Source organism: Ostrea edulis, chromosome 7 (genome assembly GCF_947568905.1).
Source record: "Ostrea edulis chromosome 7, xbOstEdul1.1, whole genome shotgun sequence".
NCBI lineage: Eukaryota > Metazoa > Mollusca > Bivalvia > Ostreida > Ostreidae > Ostrea > Ostrea edulis.
In genome coordinates, this window is record NC_079170.1 from 45,540,655 (window position 1) to 45,565,762 (window position 25,108).

At 35.7% G+C, this 25,108-nt stretch overlaps 1 protein-coding gene across 1 annotated transcript; it reads left to right on the plus strand.

Annotated features, from left to right (window-relative positions):
- The first annotated feature begins 1,187 nt into the window (after positions 1 to 1,187).
- Positions 1,188 to 16,100, plus strand: LOC125656484 (uncharacterized). The gene is made up of 10 exons (XM_056144549.1): positions 1,188 to 1,318; positions 3,880 to 4,074; positions 6,809 to 6,866; positions 7,228 to 7,416; positions 8,951 to 9,087; positions 9,495 to 9,663; positions 10,614 to 10,831; positions 11,181 to 11,280; positions 11,730 to 11,879; positions 12,067 to 16,100. Exons 2-10 carry the CDS (start codon positions 3,904 to 3,906, stop codon positions 13,413 to 13,415), a joined length of 2,541 nt encoding a protein of 846 aa, XP_056000524.1. The 5' UTR covers positions 1,188 to 1,318; positions 3,880 to 3,903; the 3' UTR covers positions 13,416 to 16,100.
- The last annotated feature ends 9,008 nt before the right edge of the window (positions 16,101 to 25,108 follow it).

The following is a 25,108-nucleotide window of genomic DNA, read 5'->3' on the forward strand; positions in this document are numbered from 1 at the left end:
ATGGTTTCTGTCACAGATACTTTCATTTCAAGTAGATGAAATAGGACGTTTTTAATTACGAGATACATATTAACAAAAACCAGTGAAAGTCAAAGAAGATAATGAACAATGATAATTCTCATAAATCCTATACAGAATGCACAACTGAGAGCAGTAAAGACACGAACCCACGGAAATACCAGGTGGAATCAGGTGCCTGAGAGGAGAAAACACTTTTCACACCCGCCTTCAACTCTATACCTTGATCAGGTAAACGGGGTATGGCATTACGAAATGTGGAAATTAAAATTAAGTTCCTTTATAGATAATGCAGTTGTAATAATGAGCCTTACAAACACAAGCTTTGTTAGCTGACACCAATATATAATCCTCATATGTAACTTACATGTTTCTAATTCTTTTATCCCCTCTGTTTACTTATACACACAGATGGATTTATGGAATAGGGTTACCTTGAATTGATGAAAACATGAAATTGAATCTCTTAAATCCCATAAAAATACAAAATTGACACGCCATTGACATGAATGAATGTTCTCGTGAATGTATATGCTACACTGAATGCATGAATGCATACTCTGTCCTAAATATACATATTTCTTTTGATGTATATTTTAGGCTGAACGTAATTCAGTTGTCCTTTTAACTGGGTATATAATGACCCTAATGAGTTCGTAAATAAATGTTAAAGTGGCGATAAGGTACAGTAATAATTTTCATAAATCTAATTAATCCTATAACGAATGCAATCTTAAGACCAAGGCAATCACAGACCCCTCGACACAGCAGACATAGGGCGAGGTGCCTAGGAGTTGTAAGTGTCCCCTGTCGCCCGGCCACACCCATCCTGAACCCTAAACGTTAATCAGGTAAATGTAGTAACCCGTTGTCAAAATGTTTCAATAGAATGTATTGAATATGTATTTACATTATAATAATCTTCATTTCGACTTATTATTCCAAAGATTTTACGAGTATATATGGACTAAATGTGAATTAAACTTAATTGATTTGTCTTGATTTCATCGCCTAGTAAAGCTACTTTAAAAAAATAATTGTAATATCAACATGATTATCGGCAATGTTAATATTTTATACAATCAAGCAAGAGTAGAAAGTCATGGAGTGTTCTGTAGACGAAATACCCCACCTGTGTTGGTTAGCTTATCTATACTACCCAAACGCATGCATGGTATTTAAATGGAAGGCAATTCCATGACCGGGAGTTATAAATATATCCTTGGGCGTAGCGTCCATCTTGGTCTTGTAAAAGTATGTTATTACAAAAGCGCTTCAGGAATCTATTTTAGACCTGCAGGTGAGAACATTCTATAATTTGTAATTTCTAAACCATGATATCACCTCGAGTACTCATTCAGGACTGTAAAATATCATACCTTTGTGGAATTCATTAACTGTGTTCCTCAGTGATAATGTGGACATGTAGCATGATGACCTGTGTATTTCACAATATGGACCACTGTGTTGTTAAGCATAAAAGAATTATATATTTTTTTTTCAAAATCTTTGCAATTGTGCTGATAATTGTATTCACATACCCTCCCTTTCAGAGCTGATGTGTTTAATCTGATAGTTGTGACTGTTTATATAGTTTTCTTTATGAATTTAACAGCTATATACTGTTAATCCCATTCGCTTATATGTATATATCTTTTATCAAAAGCATCAGATTATACACTTGTAATGCTGTGAGAAATCTACTAATCACAGGTATTATTGTCTTCTGAAACAACCTACCAATTACACGAATCACTATCTCCTTGAGTTAGTGAACATTTATGTATTCATCCCATGACCACAAGTACATATCTTCTCAACTGGCTCGACTCCAATATTCCATCTTATAATTATTGAAAACTATAAGGAAATAAAAGAATAAGATTAGTATCAACTTTACTACCTATTTAATATAACTCAACACCTAAGTACATAGCATACAGCCAGCCGTGTACGCTGGAGGCCGTGTAAATTTATTCAGACTTTTACACAAATCTGAATGAAAATACACAATACTGTTCCTATAAATATATGGCGTGTAAAACGATGCACTATTATACTAATCTTGTTATTCATATTCGAAAAGTTGTCATTCATATTCGATAATTTTATCATTCATATTCAAAAACGTGTTATTCTTATTCAAAAACATGTCATTCTTATTCAATAAATTGTTATTCATATTCTAAACGTTTCATTCATATTCAAAAACATGTGATTCATATTCGATAATCTTATCATTCATATTCGATAATTATGTTATTTATATTCGACAATCATGTCATTCATATTCTATAATTTTGCTATTCATATTCAAAAGCATGTAATTCATATTCGATAATCGTGTCATTCTTATTCGATAGTCATGTCATTCTTATTCTATATTTTTTTAATTCTTATTCAATATAATTTGCATTGTGGGTAATATTATCTGTTTGTAAAGTCTCTGCTTATTGGGTACATGTATGTGAAAACGACAGAAGATTATGGTGTTACCATATCTGTACGCAGCACATTCATAGGTAATGAATGTATATTGATTGATAAACATTTGGTAAATGTTCATCGTATTACACTAACTAACATAAAGAATGTACACTTACCACCAGATTTGGTAACACCATAATCTACTTTCGTTTTCACATACATGTACCCTCCTATTGGTCAATAATGGACCGAAAAAGCTCTATTAAAACACGCTGCTATAACTTGAATACATCATGTTCCCGCTTTTACTAGCGAACCACGGGAAAATACAATTTCCAATCCTTTGAATGTATACCAATAAGATATGTTCAAAACAAGGCACATTTTTTTTTATTTTCAGTTATATAACCATAATTATAAACATGTGCGTACTTTCAAGCAGAATTTTTTTTCATTGATGTTTAAAAACACGAACATTGCAAGCTCTTTGTGTATTTTAAACAATGAGAAAAAAAACTTATTTATGCAGCATATATGAAGTTGAGCCAGTTGACTATTTTCTGTGTATGAATTCATGAACAAGTGAAGATAACAAACAGTGATCAATCTCATTAAAATACAAAATTAAGAGGACAAACACGGACCCCTGGACACACCAGAGGGGGAACAGATGCTTGAGAAGAGTACGCATCTGCTGTTGACCGACCACTTATCTTGATCAGGTAAACGGAATAATCCATAGTCAAAATCAGTTTGTAAAGAACGGCTTAATGTATATATTAAGATATTGAAACAAAATGAAATATCTTGAAATATTGAAACATTGTAAACATTAACAAGCGTGTGTCATGTCAGTTGTTAGTCTTTTGTAACATACTGATGTTGATAACGGATTACCATTGATCTAGATACAGGCTTAATGAAGGGTGCGATCGGTCAAAAGGAGTACGTTAATACCTGCCCCCACACCTGGTGTTTCTAGGAATTCGTGTTTGCCATGTACTGGATTTAATTTATGAGATTGATTACTGTTCATGATCTTCGCCGTTTTCATAAGGACAAATATTTCCATGTACAACCCATGATACTGACTTGTTGAAGAGGGTTAGTAACCAGGCTAGAAGAAATAAAGTCACTTGGACTAAGTCAAAATATATGATCTATCGCCAGGCCAAATCTTTGCCACTGCACACCAAATGCAAATTGATATATTACAGATAGACTCAAAGCAATAGGTCTCAATGTTTGACTGGATTAGCTCAGCGTTTCTTCATTTGGTGCTGATAACGTCCACACCACAGTTCTTTGACTGCATACCATCTCAATGTGCAAATCTACATGTATAGAACCTACTTCCCCACAACACCCAGTTTCACCCCGAGGCGGGATCATGTTATGTGTAGTCATATAAAAAAAACTGTTAATGTTTTACAGATAAGCTCGAAGCAGCAGGTCAGAATGTGTGACAGGGATCGGAAAATGTTCCTTCTTATGTTGCTGATAACGGTCCTACCAGAGTTATGTGATTCTGGGCCTGATCAGGAATGTAGCTTTGATATACCTACCTTTACCGGGAGTTTAGGAAAATATTGTGAGGAAACTCTGCATTCGTTGAACTGCAGTGTCGGCGTAAGTAACAGTGACGTCAGTTCTTTCAGTATATGGTTTGTGTACATCTTTACACATTTACTACACGATACATTTAATAAGGACGGAGACATTAGGAAAATGAATCATTTTATTAAAATGGTATAAACCACGAGCGTTTCCTTCATTAGTCGCCAAAGGGTCGAGTTATTCCATACTAATGATTCATGTGATGATCCAGGCAACTTTGCTACGATGTTAATATGGAGCGCCAAATTAACACAAACTCAAATCATTAAAAATATCATCAATTATTTGAAGATATCATCAATTCAGTTATTGCTTAAATTAATTGAATTAATGCGAGCATCAAATCAATTATTGCCCTCATCAAATGAAGTAATGCGCGCATCAATTGACTTATGGCTTTCATCAATTCAAACAGTTCAAATGATAAGAACATCAAAATGGTGGAAATGTTGCTTGCAAAATAAATTTAGAGTTTGGTATAAATGATTTGATGATCCCTTTAATTCAATTGAAGATATGTTTGATTATTAACAACGTTTTTGAATAATTGTAATGATAATTAAAAGATTTATATAGCGCCCTATCAACATTAGTTCTCTAAAGCGCTTTACAAATGTGAAAGAAAAGATAATATAAAATCGATGTGCACATACATATGAATAAAATATTCATAGTGTCAGAATTAAAATGCATAATTATTATTATTAATATATAGCGCCTAATGTAATATGATTACCCTAATAACATATGAAACAATTTAAAACAACCCTTATGCATAATTAAATATATAGAAAGGACATAGGTATGATACAAACTACATGGGTTTTGGTGGTTTTTTTTTTTTTTTTTTTTTTTTTACAACACTGTAAGAGCTGTATGTAAGAGCGCTAAGTATATAAAAATAATCACAAATTAATAAGGAATCAATTCTTGTAAATACTTGCTGTGTACATCAATTAAATCAATGATATAATTAATTCAGTTGAAGAGAACAACATTTCTATAATTGCACGCATCAATTGAATTGATGTACTTATGCATTGAACTATTGCTCTTTTCAGTTGAATTGTAGCTTGCATCAATCTAAATGTTGATATCATCAATTGTTTTTAATCAGAGCAACATTTCAAGTATAGCGTGCATCAATTCAGCAGAATAATTCATGACATCATCAATTCAATTAATGCGCGCAATTATTCAGATATCAATAATTATATGAAAATATCAATAATTGAATTGTTGTGACCTTCAATCATTTGAGTTTAAGTTAATTTGGCGGTCCATATGTTAATGAATTTCAATTTTGCATCACAGAAAGTCTAACTGTTGTTGATGGTCGAATATTTATTGAATTATTCATGAAACTGGGGTAAATACATCACCTTGAATATAATGCATTCAGATTCTTATCCGGAGTAACGATTAGAGAAGATCTAATTTTTATTAAATTTGACCCCTCCCTACTCAAAGGCCATAAGCGCCAAGCATAGGCCTAAATTTTGCAGCTTTTCACCGGCAATAGTGACGTCTCCATATGAGTGAAAAATTCTCGAGAGTGATGTTAAATAATGTGCAATTATTCAATCTTCCTAAGACACCGATTTGATCACTTTTTTAAAACGTCCATGGTTGTTATAATGTTCTACGTGTGTTCTACATTTACATATAATGCTGCCTCACATGTTTCACACTGATTATTAGGCAGTTCTTGGCACACTCATTTTGACTACGGATAGCTCCGTTTACCTGATCAAGACATAGGGTATGACCAGTCAATAGGGGATACTTACTCTTTCTAGGCACCTGATTCCACCTCTGGTATGCCTAGGGCTAACTCCCTATTTTATATTTGTATAACTTATAAGAGTTCTGAGATTGATCACTGTTCATTATTCACCTTTCATCTGTCTTAAAGATATGAAATAACTTACGGGTATCCGAAGATGACACGGGAATAGAGGTTAGTGAAACTTGAAAAAAGTATTCTCCCCTACGGTATGATTTATTCTTAGGGTAACTTTATGAAACGGGTCCCTGAGCTTCACTTCACCCACAGGCAGTTTCTATTAACAAACAAACAAGTAAAACACAGTCACGATAGTCGTATGACCTTGACATCAAGATCGAGTTCATGGGTATTCTGAATATTTATCATAACTCAACATACATCTGTACTCTAATTGTACTATGAAGCTAAATGCTTCTTGACATTTGAGATCTGGATGTAAAGCTAGTAAAAACTTCATTCTCCTATTATTTATTCCTATTCTTCTGATTCCTTTCATTTGTAACTTTGTTAATACACATACATGTAGCTATTTTTTGACACAGCGTACTGATATTTAGTATAACCATGCACTTTCTGCATTTCATCTCCACCATTGACATACATCTGCAATCAGAATGCATAATTTTGAAACTTCGTTGTATTCACTTCATATTCACATCCAATAAAAGTCCAACGTCACATGTTCATGCAAGGTCGAGGTTGTAACCCAGATTAATCACGGTAAAAAACACATCATGCGTTCTAATAACAAGAATAGTAAGGGACTTGAGGAGCTCGAGAACATTTTCCAATGCTATATTGCATAAAACCCATTAGATTATTTAATGCAATCCAGGAATATTGTTATCCAGGGGTCCGTGTTTGCCCAACTATCTATTTTGTATTGCTTGTAGGAGTTATGAGATTGATCACTGTTCGTTATCTTCACCTTGCATGATAATAAATGAATTCTTTCAGCCAAGGAGAAATATTGATAAAGACACTACACTTCAATGCAAGATCAAAAGAATGCAAGGTATGTTTTATTTCAGAAATAGGTATGTTTGTATTAACATATACACACTATTTGGACTACTGATTACTCCGTTTATACCTGGTTAGGATAGAATGCTCATGACTGGTGTGATCGGTCGACAGGGGATGCTTACCCCTCTTAGGCACCTGATCCTATCTTTGGTGTATCCAGGGGTCTGTGTTTGTAATGCTATGAAATTGTAACTGTCCGTTATCTTTACGTTTTATGTATTCTTTACAGAATTTATGAGATTGATCACTGTTATAATAGTATCTTCCATTTATCAAGAACTTATTTTCCCAATTACGTGATTTGGGATTTATTGTGTTCCTTCAGTTTATATAAACGGATAATATTACAGGTTGGGATGCGTACCAGAAAACTCTGGGGAATTTAAGCCTATGTCAATACGAAGACTGTGAACCGGCCCAGCTTGTGTCGTTAGAAGTGGCCAGAATAAAACAAAGGGGATACCTTGATGAAGTAAATTCTTGGCCAGCTATCCAGCTTAACTTTACAGTACCGAAGGCTACAACGGAGAAGCTGTTTTGTATGTATAAAATATTACGTCAATTTACTTTTTGGCATTATATGAGAGCTTTATCTATATGGTGGAACCTCGTATGCGAAATCCTTCATGTATTCCTAAATACCAGTATGAGTGAATTAACACCGAAACCATTCGCAGAAATACATGTATATCTCTGCAGAAATGTAATTCAATCTGTAAAACCTGCATCAGTTTTGACTTTTGATTGTATGTCTTGTAATAATCACACATTGATACATACAGATCATCCGGAATTCAAAAGTTTCTTCATGCTGACTCGGACTGTTGAATGCTTATTTACATCATGTGATTTTGAATGACAGCAAAGGTGTTGTTTAAAAAAAAATATCTAAATACCACCTAGGGTTTCACACTCGCTTTTCAAGTATAACATTATTCCCTGTTTCTTATAATTAAATAATATAAATTTCAACGAGAACCCTTCCATGTTCCTATTGACCATTGGTTTTACACCTGACACGACGTGTCGTGTTCAAATAGAAATAGCACTTACTTTTTAAAGCAGTGTCTTCGCGGCTAGTCCCAATGGCAGATTTAGAGGGGACCAAGACCCTCCTCTTTTTTTCGCCACAAAAATATAGAGTAAAACTCCAGATTTGGCACCAAAATTGGCTGAATATTTTGGCTAATAATTGTTTTACACATCCCCCCTTCGGAAATCCTAGATCCGCCACTGAGTCCTGCGTGTATTTTTCCTAGCTCTTTGTTTTCCAATGGTCATACTGATCTTAGAGGAAATTTTAGTTCACGTATGAGTTTTATCTCATACTATTTTTGCCTCTTTTCTCGCAGAATCCGTCAAACTTCTGGATCTATCCACTACACTTCCTCTCTCTGGAGGACATGCTGCACTGTTTACTGTCTATGCGCATGCGTCTGAAGATCGAAAAGAGGAGACTCGATATTTTTTGCATAGGTCATCAAAAAGTATTAATTTTTACCTTAAAATGAGAATTTTTAACTTTAAGTGTTATTTTTGCAGTGTTCATACATTCAACTACATGTTTTTGATTACATAAGGTTAAATAGTTTGTTTAAAGCAGATTTTTAAATTTACAAGATAAGTCTGAACACAATTAAATAGTTTCTAGTGTTTAGCACATCTCATTTTGTTTTGAGCATGCTATTTTCTACTAAGCAATCCATATGTCGAAATGCGCATCAGATGCATCAAAATTGGTACATGTGCAGTATAAGATTTATATGTAAACAAAAACATGGCACGAGCCTTGTTTACATAACAAGAACTGTGAGTGTTGTATCGCACTTGTAATTCAGCAACTGATGTTTCAATTTTGGATGACCATTAAAATATTTTAGTTAAACATCGCAAACAATAAAAATGGAAAAATAAAAGTTGAAAATTTTCTGCTCAAATTGTGTCCATGCCCTTTTAAGTACATCATTGATGATCGTGATAGTAAGGATATTTCTCAGTCACCACTCATCATTAATCATACCTTCTACTAAAGCAGGCCTGTGCTTTGACTGTCTGTTTATACATGTACTATAGATACCGGTGGGATTTCCTTGACCTTTAGCAGTGATTCACAAATGACCAATGGAGACTACAATTTTGATACGCGGTATAGACTGTTGGATTTTTCTAACTACAGTTATTCAAGTCCTGATAATGATAAAAGATATCAGGTAATATTTCATAAGTTTATTTTGGCATGATATTGTTTCTGTGTTAACACTACTCACTAATATGATAACAGTGTAAGAGAGAGAGAGAGAGAGAGAGAGAGAGAGAGAGAGAGAGAGAGAGAGAGAGAGAGAGAGAAAATCTAATTTATAACAATTACGAGAGGAATCAGTGTATGTGTACAGTACATACACTGTGTTAATTTTGATACGTGAAAAATAGTGTAAATTTCTATAATTTCCTGAGTAATGATATTGTTACCTTTTAATATAATGAGTAATGGAATCTTTCATATTAAAAGATTGATTTTTTGAAATGTACAAGTAGATCTCTTATTTGATAAATGAAGATATTCAGCGTATTTTTCCTTCATGCATTCCACTACTGTTCTGAATTTCATGTTTTACAGAGAATTCTGAGTTTTCCGTGTTTTGTCGGATTCCATCACGACCCCTGCCAATCCGATAATTACAAAGTGTACACGTTAACATTGAAATCGTTTTCCAAATTCAAAACCAACGAAGGAAGAACTCCATTTACCGAATTATCCTACAACATCACGATATACGATTATTATGGTATGTGTTGATTTTAATGGTCATTTGATTCAATTCCCAGAAAATGATTTTATAAGGCTGCAAAATCAAATGATGCGCATTGTAATTGTACATGATCAATGTTACTAGTATATGATTACAGTATAATCTATTCCAGTATTCTTTCTTTTACGGAACTTACTTTGGTTCAAAGGATTTGTTGATTAGTTTGAGTGCACAAATCATCGGCGTGGAAATCCACCATTTTTGTAATCTCTATAGTGTATAAGCCGTGCATGTTAAAATCGCTGTTCCTATACTTGCTATCATAGGTAATCTTTACAGTGTATAACCCATACACGATACATGATCACTCTTGTATCATATATATATATTAGTATAAACCACTTTCATCCGTATCCTCATCTTTTCTAAGCTTATCGTAACTTATGATTATATTGACGTTATGGAAAAGTTTGCTTATGTGTGGATGATGAATCGTTGCCAAAATAAAAGCGCCAAAATGATTTATTCATATAAATAAATAATACACCTGTTAAATAAGCTGAACACTTTTTGTATTCTTATTAGGTAGAATTTATTCAGTTAGAAGTGCAAATTTCTTGCTGTGTCCTTCCACTCCACATTCAGATATATCGATTCGACGACGTTATATCCAGTACCAATGTTCGATTTCATTCATATATCGACTTGATAAATTTCACTAAACTCGAAATAAGACACCATAAAGTCTTCCACATCCGTTGTATATTTGGATGTTTTACTGCACATAGACGGTAACATAAACTAACAACTTAACTTTGTAACAAATGGGATGAATTCAGTTTTCCCACCGTCAACTTCCCATATTTATGTAGCAATTTTCTTTTAATACTTGCATACAGTGCTTATGTCTTTTAACAAATATCACAATGGGCAGACGATAATCCGCTGTTTCTGTAATTACTTTCTCGTCTACTCAATATTTACAGTTTATCATCCGTACAAGTGGAAATCCACCATCGCTGTTGCTTTCTTTCCGGGAGAAAAAGACGTGACGTTTTTGTTTGACCCAGCACCAGTATCAGTGACGTATTATCAAGTCTCGTTGTTTAACGTTAATGACAATACAACCTACAGGCATGAGAAGATTGGACAGTCAACTAAGCACTGTTTTAAGGACGTAATGGAGGGCACGTATTATATCACAGTGAGTTAACTACGGGGCTTTTTCATGTGCTGGTGTCTCCTCATTTTCTTATTCTCTAATGTATATTTTTCATGTTTAATTTATTGTATCGAGAAACTTGTCTAGTAAGTTAATTCGTTAATACTGGTATATGTAATCAAATATGCATTTCTGTGTGTTTCACTTGCTGTAATAATTATGTGTTTCAATTAAAGTAAGTAATCACCCTCTGTTCCTTAGGTGGACGGACACTAATGAAACTGTTATGAATTCTTTATTTTTCGACGGATACTAATGACACTGTTATGAATTCTTTTTTTCTTCCAAAAAACAATCTATTTCCTTTTCAAATGTCATTTACATTTTTCAGATAATGGTTATAAGTGACGAACACGATTGCTCAGAGAGTTGTAGATTAACGAAATCCCATATTTTTACTGTCGGAAATCCAAACGTTATGCGAACTAGGGGTGAGTTTTCTGTGCTTAATACACGTATCAACACTTCGCGAAAGTTACGTCCCTTGTCCGCCATCTCCCGGATAAAAATCGTATTTCCCTACGTTGGCCTTTGTAATTTTCCTCTCTGTAGCTTTGATATCTGTTATTTTTCCATCAATTGCAGTCAACTACAATATGCCCCAGATTGGGGCAACCCATTAACTTGTATGAAAACTTGGTAATTGGCTAAAATTCAAAGTAATAACATCTTACATTTGGTAAGGTAACGAAGGAAAACTTGGTTTTTCACCGATTGACCTTTGGTTGACCCCGCAAAGGGACGTAACTCGCGGCGAAGTGTTGATACGTGTATTGATCTATAAATTAGAAGAACACTATTTGTCCTAGTCTCTATGAGCTAGCTTTTTTGATGATGGAATTATGCCTTGGTTTTCTTTTACCATCTTTCATTTGAACAGTAACATATTACGACAGCAGTTCCTCGGGAAACATCAGAGATATCAGATTGATATTTACTGCCGTTGGGTGTGGCGTGGTAGTCGGTCTGGTGGTTCTTGGTGTTTTCTGTTACTATCGATGGAACACCAACAAACAGATAAAGAAATCAGGCTAGTGGATAATATATTATAGGTGTTTGGTCACTGCTTGATTAACTAAATATTTCATTTTCTATTTTCGTCTTTGCTGAATGGCTGTTTCCCCATTAACCACAAGAAGTTGTTTATCGAACTTACATAAAAGACATAGTATTTAAAATGTTGAAAGTAATGGCTTGGAATTTTTAATTAATTGTAGGCGTGTACTCGGTTCCGAAGGTGCTCTTGGTATACTCCAATACAACACCAGAATCCTGTAATATAGCCTTCGAATTTGCCAGGTTTTGCAAGGAAAACCTCCACACAGATATCCTTAATGATAACATAAAGCATGAAATGTCTATTTCAAATGACAATAAAACTAGCGAACATATTTGCTCACACTGGTACAGTGAAAAACTATCAAAGTCATCGGCAGCAATTATTCTCTGGACGCCATCATATAAACCTAAAGAAGAGGATGATCGCAAAAACTTTGATGAATTTGATATTGGTGTCAGACTAGCTCTGAATTCAAAAGGTGAAGACGATTTCAAAGCCATGTGTGTCTACTTTGACGAAGCACACAGAAAATCAATCCCAACTGCCATCCAAACTGAGGCTCGTGTTTTTCATTTTCCTAATAAATCCAAGAAGTTTTGTGCGTATGTACTTGGCCACAAAATTTCACGACATATCCCCATCAGCAAAGAACTCAGTGCTCTTATTTGTGACTTGTCATTAAATACAAGATCTATGGGAACAAAACGTAAATATGCAAGTCCACATCTTGATGCCATGTGTGATGAGGAAACCAAAGATAAAAATAGAACATTAGAGCATGATGTACGACACGAATTCGTGGTCTCTAAATCAGAAGAAACTGAAACTCACCCTTTGATACCACATGACGATTTACAGAAAATATCACCAGATATCCACACATCAATTGATTCAGAAAAGGATTCGACTTCATTCGAGAGAGATATACAGTGCACAAATCTACGGTGCACAAATCAACTGTGTCGGTGTTCAGAAACGTCGCATGATGTACACAGACATGTACTATCCATGACGTCACCTGACAGCGTATCAACGTTGCAGTTGTTTGGCTCTGGTGAAATTCAAAATCATGAATTTCTACGGCGGAGCAGCAATGACAATTCAAGTGCAGGCACGTATTCAAGCTACTTAAGTATATCTCATTTAAAATTCAAAACAATGGGGTCCACCCCATATGACAATTCCTCCCAGTCATCAGGGTACGTATGTTGTAAATCTATATCATCAGCTTCTTCATCAACACATGAATACGAAAGCATTGCTCCTTCACGCCCTACACCCCACCAATATGAACGACTACAACCTGTGGAGGTAGATTGGGACTCGATTTCGGACAGTTTCAAAATTCATGAAGATAGCAAAGAAGATGCTCATGTACACTCAGAAACATTTTCTATGAGTCCACTACATACAATGTCTCAACACCGAACAATTGACTTTGAAAGTTATAGCGTGTCCAGCGAAAGTATACGGAGTTCGGAGATTGATCTTTCTCAATTCACGTGACTTGATGAGATTTCCCGGAATATATGCCATGAAAGAGGTTCGCACCTGACATTTGGAGTAATGTCAATTTTTTAGGAAGTGTATTTTTGATTTCTACATTGAAGAAGAATTAGGAAATTAAAAAGAAAAACTGGGGTCGCAACGCTTGTTATTAAGCTATAGTGTTCTAAACATGACATTTTTGCACTTAAAATTTATTCAATTAAACTTGATTTTTCTGTTAGTGTCAACACAACATAAGCAACACAAATCAATCATTACTTAAAATAGATTCATAAACATGTCCTCTAACACTACAAATGAAAAAAAATTAATACTAGTAAAGGAAATAAATAATGACCTTTTTTTTAACTTGATATACGAAAAACTTTATGATATCAAAATTGAAAGTTTAAAAGGATATATCAGGAGTAATGTCAATTTCTAAAATTTTACATAATTTTCAAGATCTGGTCTTCCAATTTGAAATGCAACTTTAAAAAGTGGGGGTTGGAGATCATACTTTTGAATTATTGGCGAAAATACTGATTTTTTTTTTTTTTTTTTTACAAAATTTCGAGTAAATTAATTGCAACTTTTTCAAGAATTGGTGCTCTGTTTGGAAAAATATATCAACCAAGTTGATAAATTACAACATTTGAACTAGTTCCAAGTCTCAACTACCTATATCATAGAATGTAAAACTGAAATACGCGTATAGCGGTATAAAAATATTCGATACATTGGATGAAACAGAAACTGTAATATCATGCAGGGGCCCGTTTTACAAAAGAACTTACGACAAAGTCGCAAGTCTTAAATTGTATTACACAGTTATTAGTTTGAATGAAGAAATTAAAACGTTTCTGAAACTTTAAAATTTTCAACATTATTTCTTCACTATTTTACATTGGAGTGAATTATCTTACAATAAGCCGGAGAATTCCAATATGTAAAGTTGGTCGTAAGTCGTAAGTTCTTTTGTAAAATGCACCCCAGAATTAGAACTGTTTGATTAGTGAATCCTTCCGCCACAAAATATAGTCCTTGTCAAACCCTTTCAAAATTTGAATTGACACAATTTTTTTAACTGGATAGGGTTCAGCAATAGATGTGTAATATATTTGCACCAATGGGATCAGTATTGAACCAGTGAATACTTAGTTGTAGCATCCTGCACAGTTGTACTCAAAGACTCAGGAGCTAACTTCCTTAAACGAACTTTTTAACGATGTGCTATCTACATATTTCTTGCTCACTATATGGACGTAATGAAAATGTAAAAAGCGATTGTTAAATTACTGAAGCCAACCTACTCAGGTCATGCATTATAATCAGCATATATATTTGGCTAAGATATGGGGATTACGGCGAGTGTGACTGTTCACTCGCGGATGCTTACTCGTTTTAGGCACCTTATCCCACCTCATGTGTTTCCAGGGGTCTGTCTTTAACCTACTCTGAATTTTGTAGTTTTATTGGATTTATGAAATTGATCACTGTTCGTTATCTTCGCATTTTCATAGTACATCAAATGACAATTTTTTTGTTAAGATGATACGGCAATAGACGTTCATGTTCTATTATGTAAAACTGACAATACATAAGCAATGTTATACATGTTTGCCCAATTCTCTAAAAAAAAAATTATATTCTCTAATTTGTATTCTTTATAAGAGTAATGAAATTCATCACTGTTCGTTATCATCACGTTTCATGTTATACATCATATAAAAATACACACATTGGCCGCGGATGATATTTTAAAAGCAACATGTTGTCTGTCATTTCAGTCCTAATAACTTCGTGGTTTTTATTGTTTCCATGTTTTACGTTCCGTTCTCTCACATATAGAAGTTATGAGATTGATCACTTCGTTATCTTCAACTTTCATAGAGACGTGTAGAGCAGTTAAAAATTTTGAACAATTAATGACACCTTCGGCCATCTAAAGTCGGGGGCGTCTTCATTGTGCCTACGTCTATCGTGACCTGTGACCTATGTTTTAGGTCACATTTGCATGACCCAATACTTTCGCTTCAAATTTCGGAAGCTTTGTGAAGGAACAGACACTACCCCATGTATGTGAAACTCTTAGGATTGACACGGAACCTGAATCGAATCCGAGATATCTCCGTTGCAGTCGCAATAAGTTGGTTGTTCCTTTTGATAAAGTGGTGTGTCTGTCTTTCGTTTAATTTTGTTTGTCCGTAAAACACACATTTCTCAATGATTTTATTTGTAATTCAAACAAACAATTCTGAATTTTGCTTGACGTTAATTTGTGTGTCATCCAAACATGTCATTCTGAATTAACTTGTATGTTTTTGAAATACAACAGGGGATGCTTACTCCTCCTACGCACCTGATCCCACCTCTGGTGTGTCCAGGGGTCCGTGTTTGCCCAACTATCTATTTTGTATTGCTTGTAGGAGTTATGAGATTGATCACTGTTCGTTATTTTCACCTTGCATCTTTCTGAATAATTTTGTATCTTATTGAAGCACGACTTTTTGAATACTGTTTTTTTGGATAAAACTTTGCGTGGCTCTGAAACACGTCTTCCTCAATAATGTGTGTTATTGAAATGCATGTTTTTTTTTAATAATTTCGTTATTGAAACACGTCTTTGCTAATAATCATGTTTGTTATTGAAACAATCTTTTCTGTATAATTGTGTTTGTTAATAAAACACGTCTTCCTGAATAATCTGTTTGTTATTGAAGCATATATAGCTCTGAATAATTTTGTACGTCATATGTGTTGTTACCACACGAGTTCCGGAATGAAAACATATGAAAACTTAGATGTCCTCATGCATACAGCTCTGTATTGACAAGTGTGGTAAATGTAAAGGATTCCGTTCAGTAGATACTTAACGATGTATCAATGGTTGCAAATGTTGAACCAAATTGAACAGTAAGAAGGTATCGTAACATAAGCATTGGTACAACAATGTCCACACGTTGGGGCAACATGATTTCAATATTGAAATATCGGTTACCTTCGGTTTTTTCGTTTAAGTCACAACATTATTACAACGTTGAACACACAGCGAGGCACTACCTTTAAAGAACCTTGAATTTGCTAATTTAATTTCAATGTTGATAAACAACGATTTCCGTTGTTGAAATAGTAGTACATATTAACGTTATACCTTAAAGGATGTTTAAATCGCAGCTATTTTTAAAAGTCACCTCTAAATCTTGTATATTGTCCTTGTAGTTTTATGATTGATTGTTTTACTACCGTCGAGAATTTTTCACTCATATGGAGACGTCACCAGCTGTAGGTGAAGTACCACAAATTTGGACCTATGCTTAGCCCTCAGGGCCGTAGCAGTGATGGTTCTTCAATGTACCAACGCCTGCTGCGACAGGAAATCTACGCTTGTAAGGTCATATCCGAAAGACCCGTGATTCTCACTTCCAATGTTGAGCGTTTGAAGAAGGAGCAATCACTACCCATGTTAACGTCATAGATTTGAAGCGCTAATTGAACGAATAGGGCTCCCGGTTACTATGCGAATGCTCTACCACTGAGCTACCGGTTATAAAAATAAGATATTTCATACGTTAATTCATGATAATACTCGCATTCATTTATTGATATGTAGGAGTTAAATGCATAAATTAACATGGGGATTTCAAAATATACTACTCAAAATTTGATAAGGATCACTAGGTTATATGTGTGTAATGTACCACTAACATAACAAAAGACATAAATTTGACTCAGAAACGTGTTTACGCAGGTTATGAATGAAAATTCATGAACGGCATGAACTTTTATCAATACGGAATGCTTGAAATCTGATAACAACACCAAAAGGCATTTCGTTACAAAAAGTTAACAGCAAACCAGAGAAAGAATTACATCGTTTTTGGGTATAGTCCATCATTACACTTAGTCGATGAAGTGTCAATACCGGGTATGGTCTCCCCTTGCATCAATGACGGCTTGACAACGTCGGGCCATGCTGTCAATAAGCACCCGGATGTTTCCAATGGGAAGGTTGTTCCACTCTTCTACGAGGGCGTTTCCGAGCTCTGCCAAAGTCTTGGGTTGTGCTCTACGGCGTGAAAGGGCAACCTGCAGCATGTTCCATACATGCTCAATCGGGTTCAAGTCCGGCGAGCGCGCTGACCAGTCCATACGGACAATTGTCTCCTGCTGAAGGTACTGCTCCACCACCCTGGCGCGATGAGGACGGGCGTTATCATCCATCAGGATGAACTCTGGGCCAACAGCACCAGCGTAGAGTCTGACGTAAACATCGAGGATCTCATCCCGGTACCGCACCCCCGTCATTGTTCCCCTCTCCAGGACATGAAGATCTGTTCTTCCATCCCTGTTGATTCCACCCAGACCATGATGGAACCACCACCATAACGGTCATGTTCACTGATGTTGGCATCATGGAAACGTTCACGTTGTCGCCACACTCAGTGCCTCCTGTCTGTAAAGTCCAAACAATACCTGGACTCGTCGGTGAACAGAACTTGAACCCAATCGTTCTGTGTCCAAGTGACATGATCTTCAGCCCAGTCCAATCGCTCCCGCCGGTGTCGAACAGTCAGAGGGACTCGAACACATGCCCTTCTCGAGTTGAGACCTGCGTTGTGAAGCCGATTCCGTATCGTATGAGTGGACACATTCACCCCGAGGCGTTCAGGAGGTCGTTACGTAGGCTGGTTGCTGTCCAGAAGGGATGGCGTCGTACCTGAAGAGCCACGAAATGGTCTTGGCGTTGGGTTGTCGACCTCTGACGACCACCCTTATGTCGGTGTGCTGCTGTACCAAAAGTTTGCTGTCGGTTCCAGGCCCTGTTTACAATGCTCTGGCTGACGTTTAGTGCATTTGCAACGTCACGTTGTGAATAGCCAACGTCAAGCATTCCAAAAGATCTTCCCAGTTGTTCTGTCGTCAGGCGACGCCTTACACGTTGAGGGGGTATTGTGTTGATAAACGTAGTGTAAACACTCAAGTGAGTTTGAAATTTTAGAAAGAATCAGACACCGATGCCTGAGTGAAAATCGTGCAATGGTAGCAAAAGTATAAACTGTGATGAGAAACGCATTTCCCATGGCATGAAATGCACCTGCAAGTTTGTTGAAGACGTTTTTGATTTCACTTGGACACAATATTGGCAGTTATGCAGTTATTAATTTTTTAAACAGAAAAATATCTATGATCCTTATCAAATTTTGAGTAGTGTACTTTGTTTCCTAGAAACAGTTTTATTGTTTAAAACAGGGGGGGGGGGGGGGGCGTTGGTGTGAAATTAGGATTTTCATGTTTAAACAAATGTTTTCAATATCTGCACTTACGTTCAATAATTTCAATAATGTTTTGTGATTAGCAATGATCAAAAATGTTTTTCATTAGAACATAATCTAAGTTCATTGAGCGTTAACACATTTAAGTTATGTATTTGGTCGAAATTCCCCGTCTGATTCTAGAAAAGATGAAAATATAAAACTAAAGAAACCAGCAGCAAACTAACAACTCAACTTTATGACAAATAGGATGATTGCAGCTTCTCCATCGTTGACTTTCCATATCTATGTAGCAACATTCCATTATCACCTGCATATCTTGTTTATATATCTCAACTGATTCGATACGCAAGAGCTTCTTCTACGTATGATCAGTTTTTAAATCAGGGCAACTGATAAAAAATTGATGCTACAGGTCTTTCAACAGTTTCGTTTAATGTCAGCATTTGGCAAATCCTATGGTCGTTATAATGATCTAGTTAATTGCTAATACAACCAGCCGTTGGGTCAAATGCTATCTGACGTGTTTCATACATGAACCAATTGTTAGGCCGTTCTTGGCACACTGATTTTAACTACGAATTACTCCGTTTACCAGATAAAGACTTATGGCTCACGGCGGACGTGACCGGTCGACAAGGGATGCTTACTCCTCCTAAGTACCTGATCCCATCTCTGGTATGCCCAGGGGTCTATGTTTGACTAACTTTGTTTTGTATTGCTTATAGGTGGTATGGATTGATCGCTGTTCGTTATGTTCACCTTTCATTACACAATATTCCAAGCTTCACGTTTAGGCATAACCACAATTGTGGCATTGAAATTTCTCTTCATACATGTATTATCTTTCTCCACGTCTTGATATGTATTCACGTGATAACGATTTCCCGTCAATTTATTGTGATATTGGCGAGGGTAGAAGGCTTTGAATGAATTAAAATATATAGAGATACATTGTATACTAAAGCTGAATAAACAATATTATACTTTTTAAATAAAAAGTAAAGATTATGAAGAGCAGTGATGAATCTTATAGTTCCCATAAAGAAAAATACTTAAACATTTTATTAACCATAAATGTTAAAGGCAAACTAACAATTAAATTTTATGACAAACGAGATGACTTCACATTCTTCATTGCAAACTTTCCATTGTACAGGATATGCTCACTCCTCCTAAGCACTTGATCCCACCTCTGGTATGTCCAAGGATCTGTGCTTACCCAACGTTTGTATTCTTTAAAGGAGTTATGAGATTGATCATTGTTCGTTATCTTCACTTTTCCATAATCATGTAGCTATATTCCACTATAATTCCAATGTTATTTATTACAATTGTTTTGATTGAACACAAATAAACCTAAACGAGAATTTACATATCAATAAAGCCAAAAACACGATGTATTCATACGCACTTGAAAACAAATAACATAGTGCAGGGAAACTATTGACATTGATTAATACAGTGAACGAATTGGAATTATAAGAATCAAGCATTCTTTCTGAAGAATTTATCGATGTGTAAACGCCGAACATTTTAATCAGAAACTTAACATAAAAATCCTTCGCACATTTATTCAGTTTGTGAGTAAAATGTCCAGGGTTTACGCATCGATAACTTCCTCCAAAGGAATGTTTAATCCTATAATTACCTGCAAATTGTGTTGATATCAATTTATTCGATACGCAAACCCCTGTTCTACAAATAGGATGGTGTTACATGAGTTTCAACAGTGTATATATATATATATATATATATATCGTTTCGTGCAAGAATCGTTCCGTGCATGATCAAGCCACGCCCATAGAAACGTGCAGATCGTTCAAACCATGCCCTTAGAAACGTACAGACCATGCAAGTCATGTAGGACAGGTAAATATTGTTGGGAATTTGAGCAATTATTTCAAAATGTCTCTAAGACGGGCTTTCAACAGTGAAAATCTGCAAATAAGCGAAAGAAGACAGTTTATTTTAAAACCACCGGGCAGAGAAAAAATCAATACCATTTGATCATACTTGGTAGTTTCTAGCAAGTGCAGAAACGTATATATCCGCCCGAGGTAGGTTTTTGTTGTTGTTACATTTGTATTCATGATCAAGTTTCTCTTTATAAATAAAAACAATATTCAAAATCGTTTATCGGAACTGTCTGCATAATACAGAGACCGACCTGTTTATAATTTGTATATTCTACGCAGATTCCAAGATGCTTCTTTTACCACAATAGAGGTCAGCTAATTCGGGTATTTGAAATTAACATTTGTACAGAAGGTTTGAAAAGTCGGGGGGGGGGGGTCAATTGAAATATGACAAAAGAGGTGTTTATATATTTTGTCTCTCAAAAATGAATGCAGTTTTCTATAGGTTTAAGGTTGAGGCAAATGCAACAATCTAATTAAAATTGGATGTTAGATCCGCTGCATATCTGTTGATCATTACTGAAGTTAGTCATTATTTGTTTATCTCTTCATTTATTTACTTGATTTATTTCTCAATCTATTTCAATCATAATTTGATTGTTTCGTTTTGTTTAGAATTTTCCCTTCTTATCCAAGGTGACAGATTCTTATTGACTGGCTTATACGATATCTAGATGCACCCCCCCCCCCCTAGCTGCAATAATGTAGCCCTCTCTGATTTTTTTTTTTTTTTTTTTTTTTAGGGAGAGGGCTACAACTCCTTAGGATCTCCGTAATGGTGCAAATGCGGGAGTGATTCACTCCCGCAACATTTGCGCTCATTCTAAACATTTCCTGACTTTCTTTACGTAAATAAAATGATATTCTATGTTTCTTAGTCAATATATAAATTTACAACCTGCAACTTTAGATTTGTGAGGCTCTATTCTACCGTTTTCAACAATTTCGATAAATTCCAATTTCTCGATTCATATTTGTGCGCCATGTTTGATGTACTGAAGTTTCAACTTCCGGTTGTCAAGTCATTTGCATATGCCATATAAGGTAGTATTTACATCAATGGACAAGTATGGAGGCGAAAGCTATTTCGTCGGTATTGAAAATGTTTGAATTTAATATCAAGTTAAAAACCGAACAGCAAAGTGTAAATTCTTTCTGCAACAATATGATTTTCCTTTCTTTGTCGAAGTGGCTCGAGTAACTACATTTTCGCGCTGATTGTCAATGTTTAGGCTTTTCATTAGATCCACCTACGAGATCTCGCGATAACAAGCATGGCGGAGCAGACGAAGAATTTTGCATGCTGTACATTATATTTAATGAAAAACACCTTTATTAGACATGCCCGAGCACAAAGTTGGTACTCTTTTTGGTGTAAACAACATTTGGGACTAATACACAGAGTTTATTGTCGGTTATTCATAAAATTATTTTGCACCATTACGAAGATCCTATGGAATTGTAGCCCTATCCCGAAAACGTCAGAATAAAAAAAAAATTGGATAGGGCTACATTATTGCAGCTACCCCCCCGCCCGAGAATATGTCGCAGACTTGCCTGACCAGAAGTTTTCTAAATCTGTTTATCTGTTGTCATACACATATGTAAAATACTGTATATAGGTTTATTCAACATGTCTGCCATGAATACTGCCATTATATTGAAACTAATACCGAAAACAATCAAAGCGTGCAGGCCATGCCTACCGTTTGGTGCAGACCGTTCACAAAGCATATATGCCACGCCTACAAAGTGGTCAGCATTTTGTGCAAGCCTTTCGCGCAAACCGTTCACCGTTCCGTGCAAGAATCGTTTCGTACCGTTCCGTGCAAGTGGTGTACAAGTGGTGTAGTAGTACGCTTCAGGGTCTGTATATTGATATCACCAGTCTAGGTGCACTATAGATGAAAAAAGGGGGGGGGGATTTGTTACATGATGGTCTATTTGTAGGCATTGAAAAGTTTGTAATTAATGAAGTATAATTCTAGGATATACGGGGTGTAGAATTGAGTTAGAAATAAAATGGAATACAACTGAACAAGCACATATCCGGTGTGTTACATAGCACTAGTACCCCTGTAAACGTTGTTTCCTTGGACAACATGCCATGTGCAGTACATGTGTTTATACATTTGCATTTTGTAATAACTAAAAGTGACTTTGAATGATATGAATAGCATACCTATGGTATGTCAAACGTTGCAATATTTGATCTTTTCCATTTGTATTGTATAATTTTCCATTTGTATTCTATATTTTCCACTTGCATTGTATAATTTTTCATTTACATTGTATAATTTCCATTTGTATTGTATAATTTTCCATTTGTATTCTATATTTTCCATTTGTATTGTATAATTTTCCATTTGTATTCTATATTTTCCATTTGCATTGTATAATTTTTCATTTGTATTGTATCCAGGGAATGTTTATTTTGATTTAATTGTTACGAAGGATTTCATTAGTTAACATCACTAATGTACTACATATGTAGACGTCCTTAGCACACAGGGCCGTAGCAATGACGGTTCTTTATCGTGCCAACGCCTGTGCAGCGATACGGAATATCTGCTTTTAAGGTCATTACGGAAAGACCCGTGATTCTCACTTTTAAATTCCAAGTGTTTGGCAAAGGAGCAATCACTGTCTTTGTTTATGTCTTAGGTTTGATGCGGCAATGACAGTAACGGTTCTCGAACTCACGACCTCTCGCCCACAAACCAAGCGATATACTGAGCTACCGCGACCAGGTCCATGCAGGACTAGTTATTATTTTTAAAATACGTAGTTAGATATAGTATTGGCGAATCCCCCCACCCTGATCATTTTTTTAAAATAAAACTGTCCAGAAAAGCATGCACATTTTTATTTAGTCAGTAGATTCGGGGGACTTAATTCGGCTCTTGGGTCCCCACCAATTGTTAACATCGAGTTTGGTTTGTTACAACTATTCAATGGATTAATCTTAAGTTACCGTTTATCGAATTTGGTAACGCGCGAGATGTTGAAGAGGTAAAGTTCAGGAGCCACGTTTCGCAGGAATGTACCGTATTTGCTAAGTGTAATGGCGTAACCCCCCCCCCCCCCCCTCCAAATTAATTGATCACTTTTATGCGTCTAATGTGATCAGCATATTCAAACTAGTCTCCTATTTAACCACTGGCTGATCTAGATAATTCTGAACGAAGGGATGCAGTAAACTGCTGGATGTCTGGGGACTGTCTTAAGATCCCTAGTGATTCCAGTGCAAATCCTTGGTGGAGGAGGGGGGTGCAGGGGAGGGGGACGTCAGTGGCGGATTTAAGGGGGCGCAGCCGGCGCCCCCCCCCCCCTAAAATTTTCAAATTTAAGGTAAATCTTGGTATCTTGTTTAGTGAAAAATGTATTAAACGATAAAAGAAGCAACAATTTCTTCCATTCCCGGAGAAATAAATGACAAAATCTTTTGATTTCTTGAATTACTTTATTGAGAACTTAATTTTTCCAGAAACCCTTAAAATTTGCGTCATTTTACTAATTTCACTAAATATTAAAAATGACATATTTCAAGCTCTGTAAAATCCAGGAGCTTCTGGGGGCTTGGCCCTGGACCCACTAGGGACCGCCTCAAGGCGGCCCCCATACCCCCTGCTTCATAAAGTGGCGCCCCCGTAACCGCAATTCTTGGATCCGCCCCTGGAACAAATGCGTTCTGACAAAATAAAACGTACATGTATGCTTTTTTCGACATCGATATACAAAATATCATATTTGTGAAGGGAGGGAGGGGGGTCTCCCGTCGCAAGATTCCTCATTGCTAGCTACATGTATGTTCAACTAGTCCTTATATGGAACCGATCGCGGTAGTTCAGTGATATACCCTTTGGTTCGTAACTGTGAAGTTCTACTCGTGTCATGGCTGCATCAAACTTTAGACGTAAATATAGTTAATACTTTCCCATACGCATTGCTATCTATAAGTGAGAATCACGGATCTTTCGGATAATGTGACCTTAAAAGTTGACATCCTGTGTTGCGACAGGCGTTGACACGTTAAAGAACCCCTACTGCTACGCCACTGTGCCCGTACATGTAGCATAGTAAGTTTATTTGCGGTACGTCACCTGCAGCTGGTGACGGCTAAATATAAGTGGGACCTAAACTACTGAAATCCTTCGTAACAAATCAAAATAAACAATCCCTTGGATGCAATACAAATGAAAGATTTTGCAATGCAAATGGAGATTATGCAATGCAAACCAAAAAGTTATATAATACAAATGAAAAATATAGAATACAGATGGAAAATTATACAATACAACTGGAAAATATAGAATACAAATGGAAAAACATACAATACAAATGGAAATTATACAATGCAAATGAAAAATTATACAATGCAAATGGAAAATATAGAATACAAATGAATAATTATACAATGGAAAAGATCAAATATTGCAACGTTTGACATGCCATACATACCCTTTGTTTATTCCATTTTAGTAACAGATTGGTAAATGGTTTTTCCACGTTCATT

Bases quoted from the DNA above. Each gene is read 5' to 3' on its own strand.
- LOC125656484 (XM_056144549.1), top strand. From the start codon at position 3,904: ATGTGTGACAGGGATCGGAAAATGTTCCTTCTTATGTTGCTGATAACG. The intron at 9,664-10,613 runs GTATGTGTTGAT...CAATATTTACAG, and splicing joins CACGATATACGATTATTATG to TTTATCATCCGTACAAGTGG. The intron at 11,880-12,066 runs GCTAGTGGATAA...AATTAATTGTAG, and splicing joins CAAACAGATAAAGAAATCAG to GCGTGTACTCGGTTCCGAAG.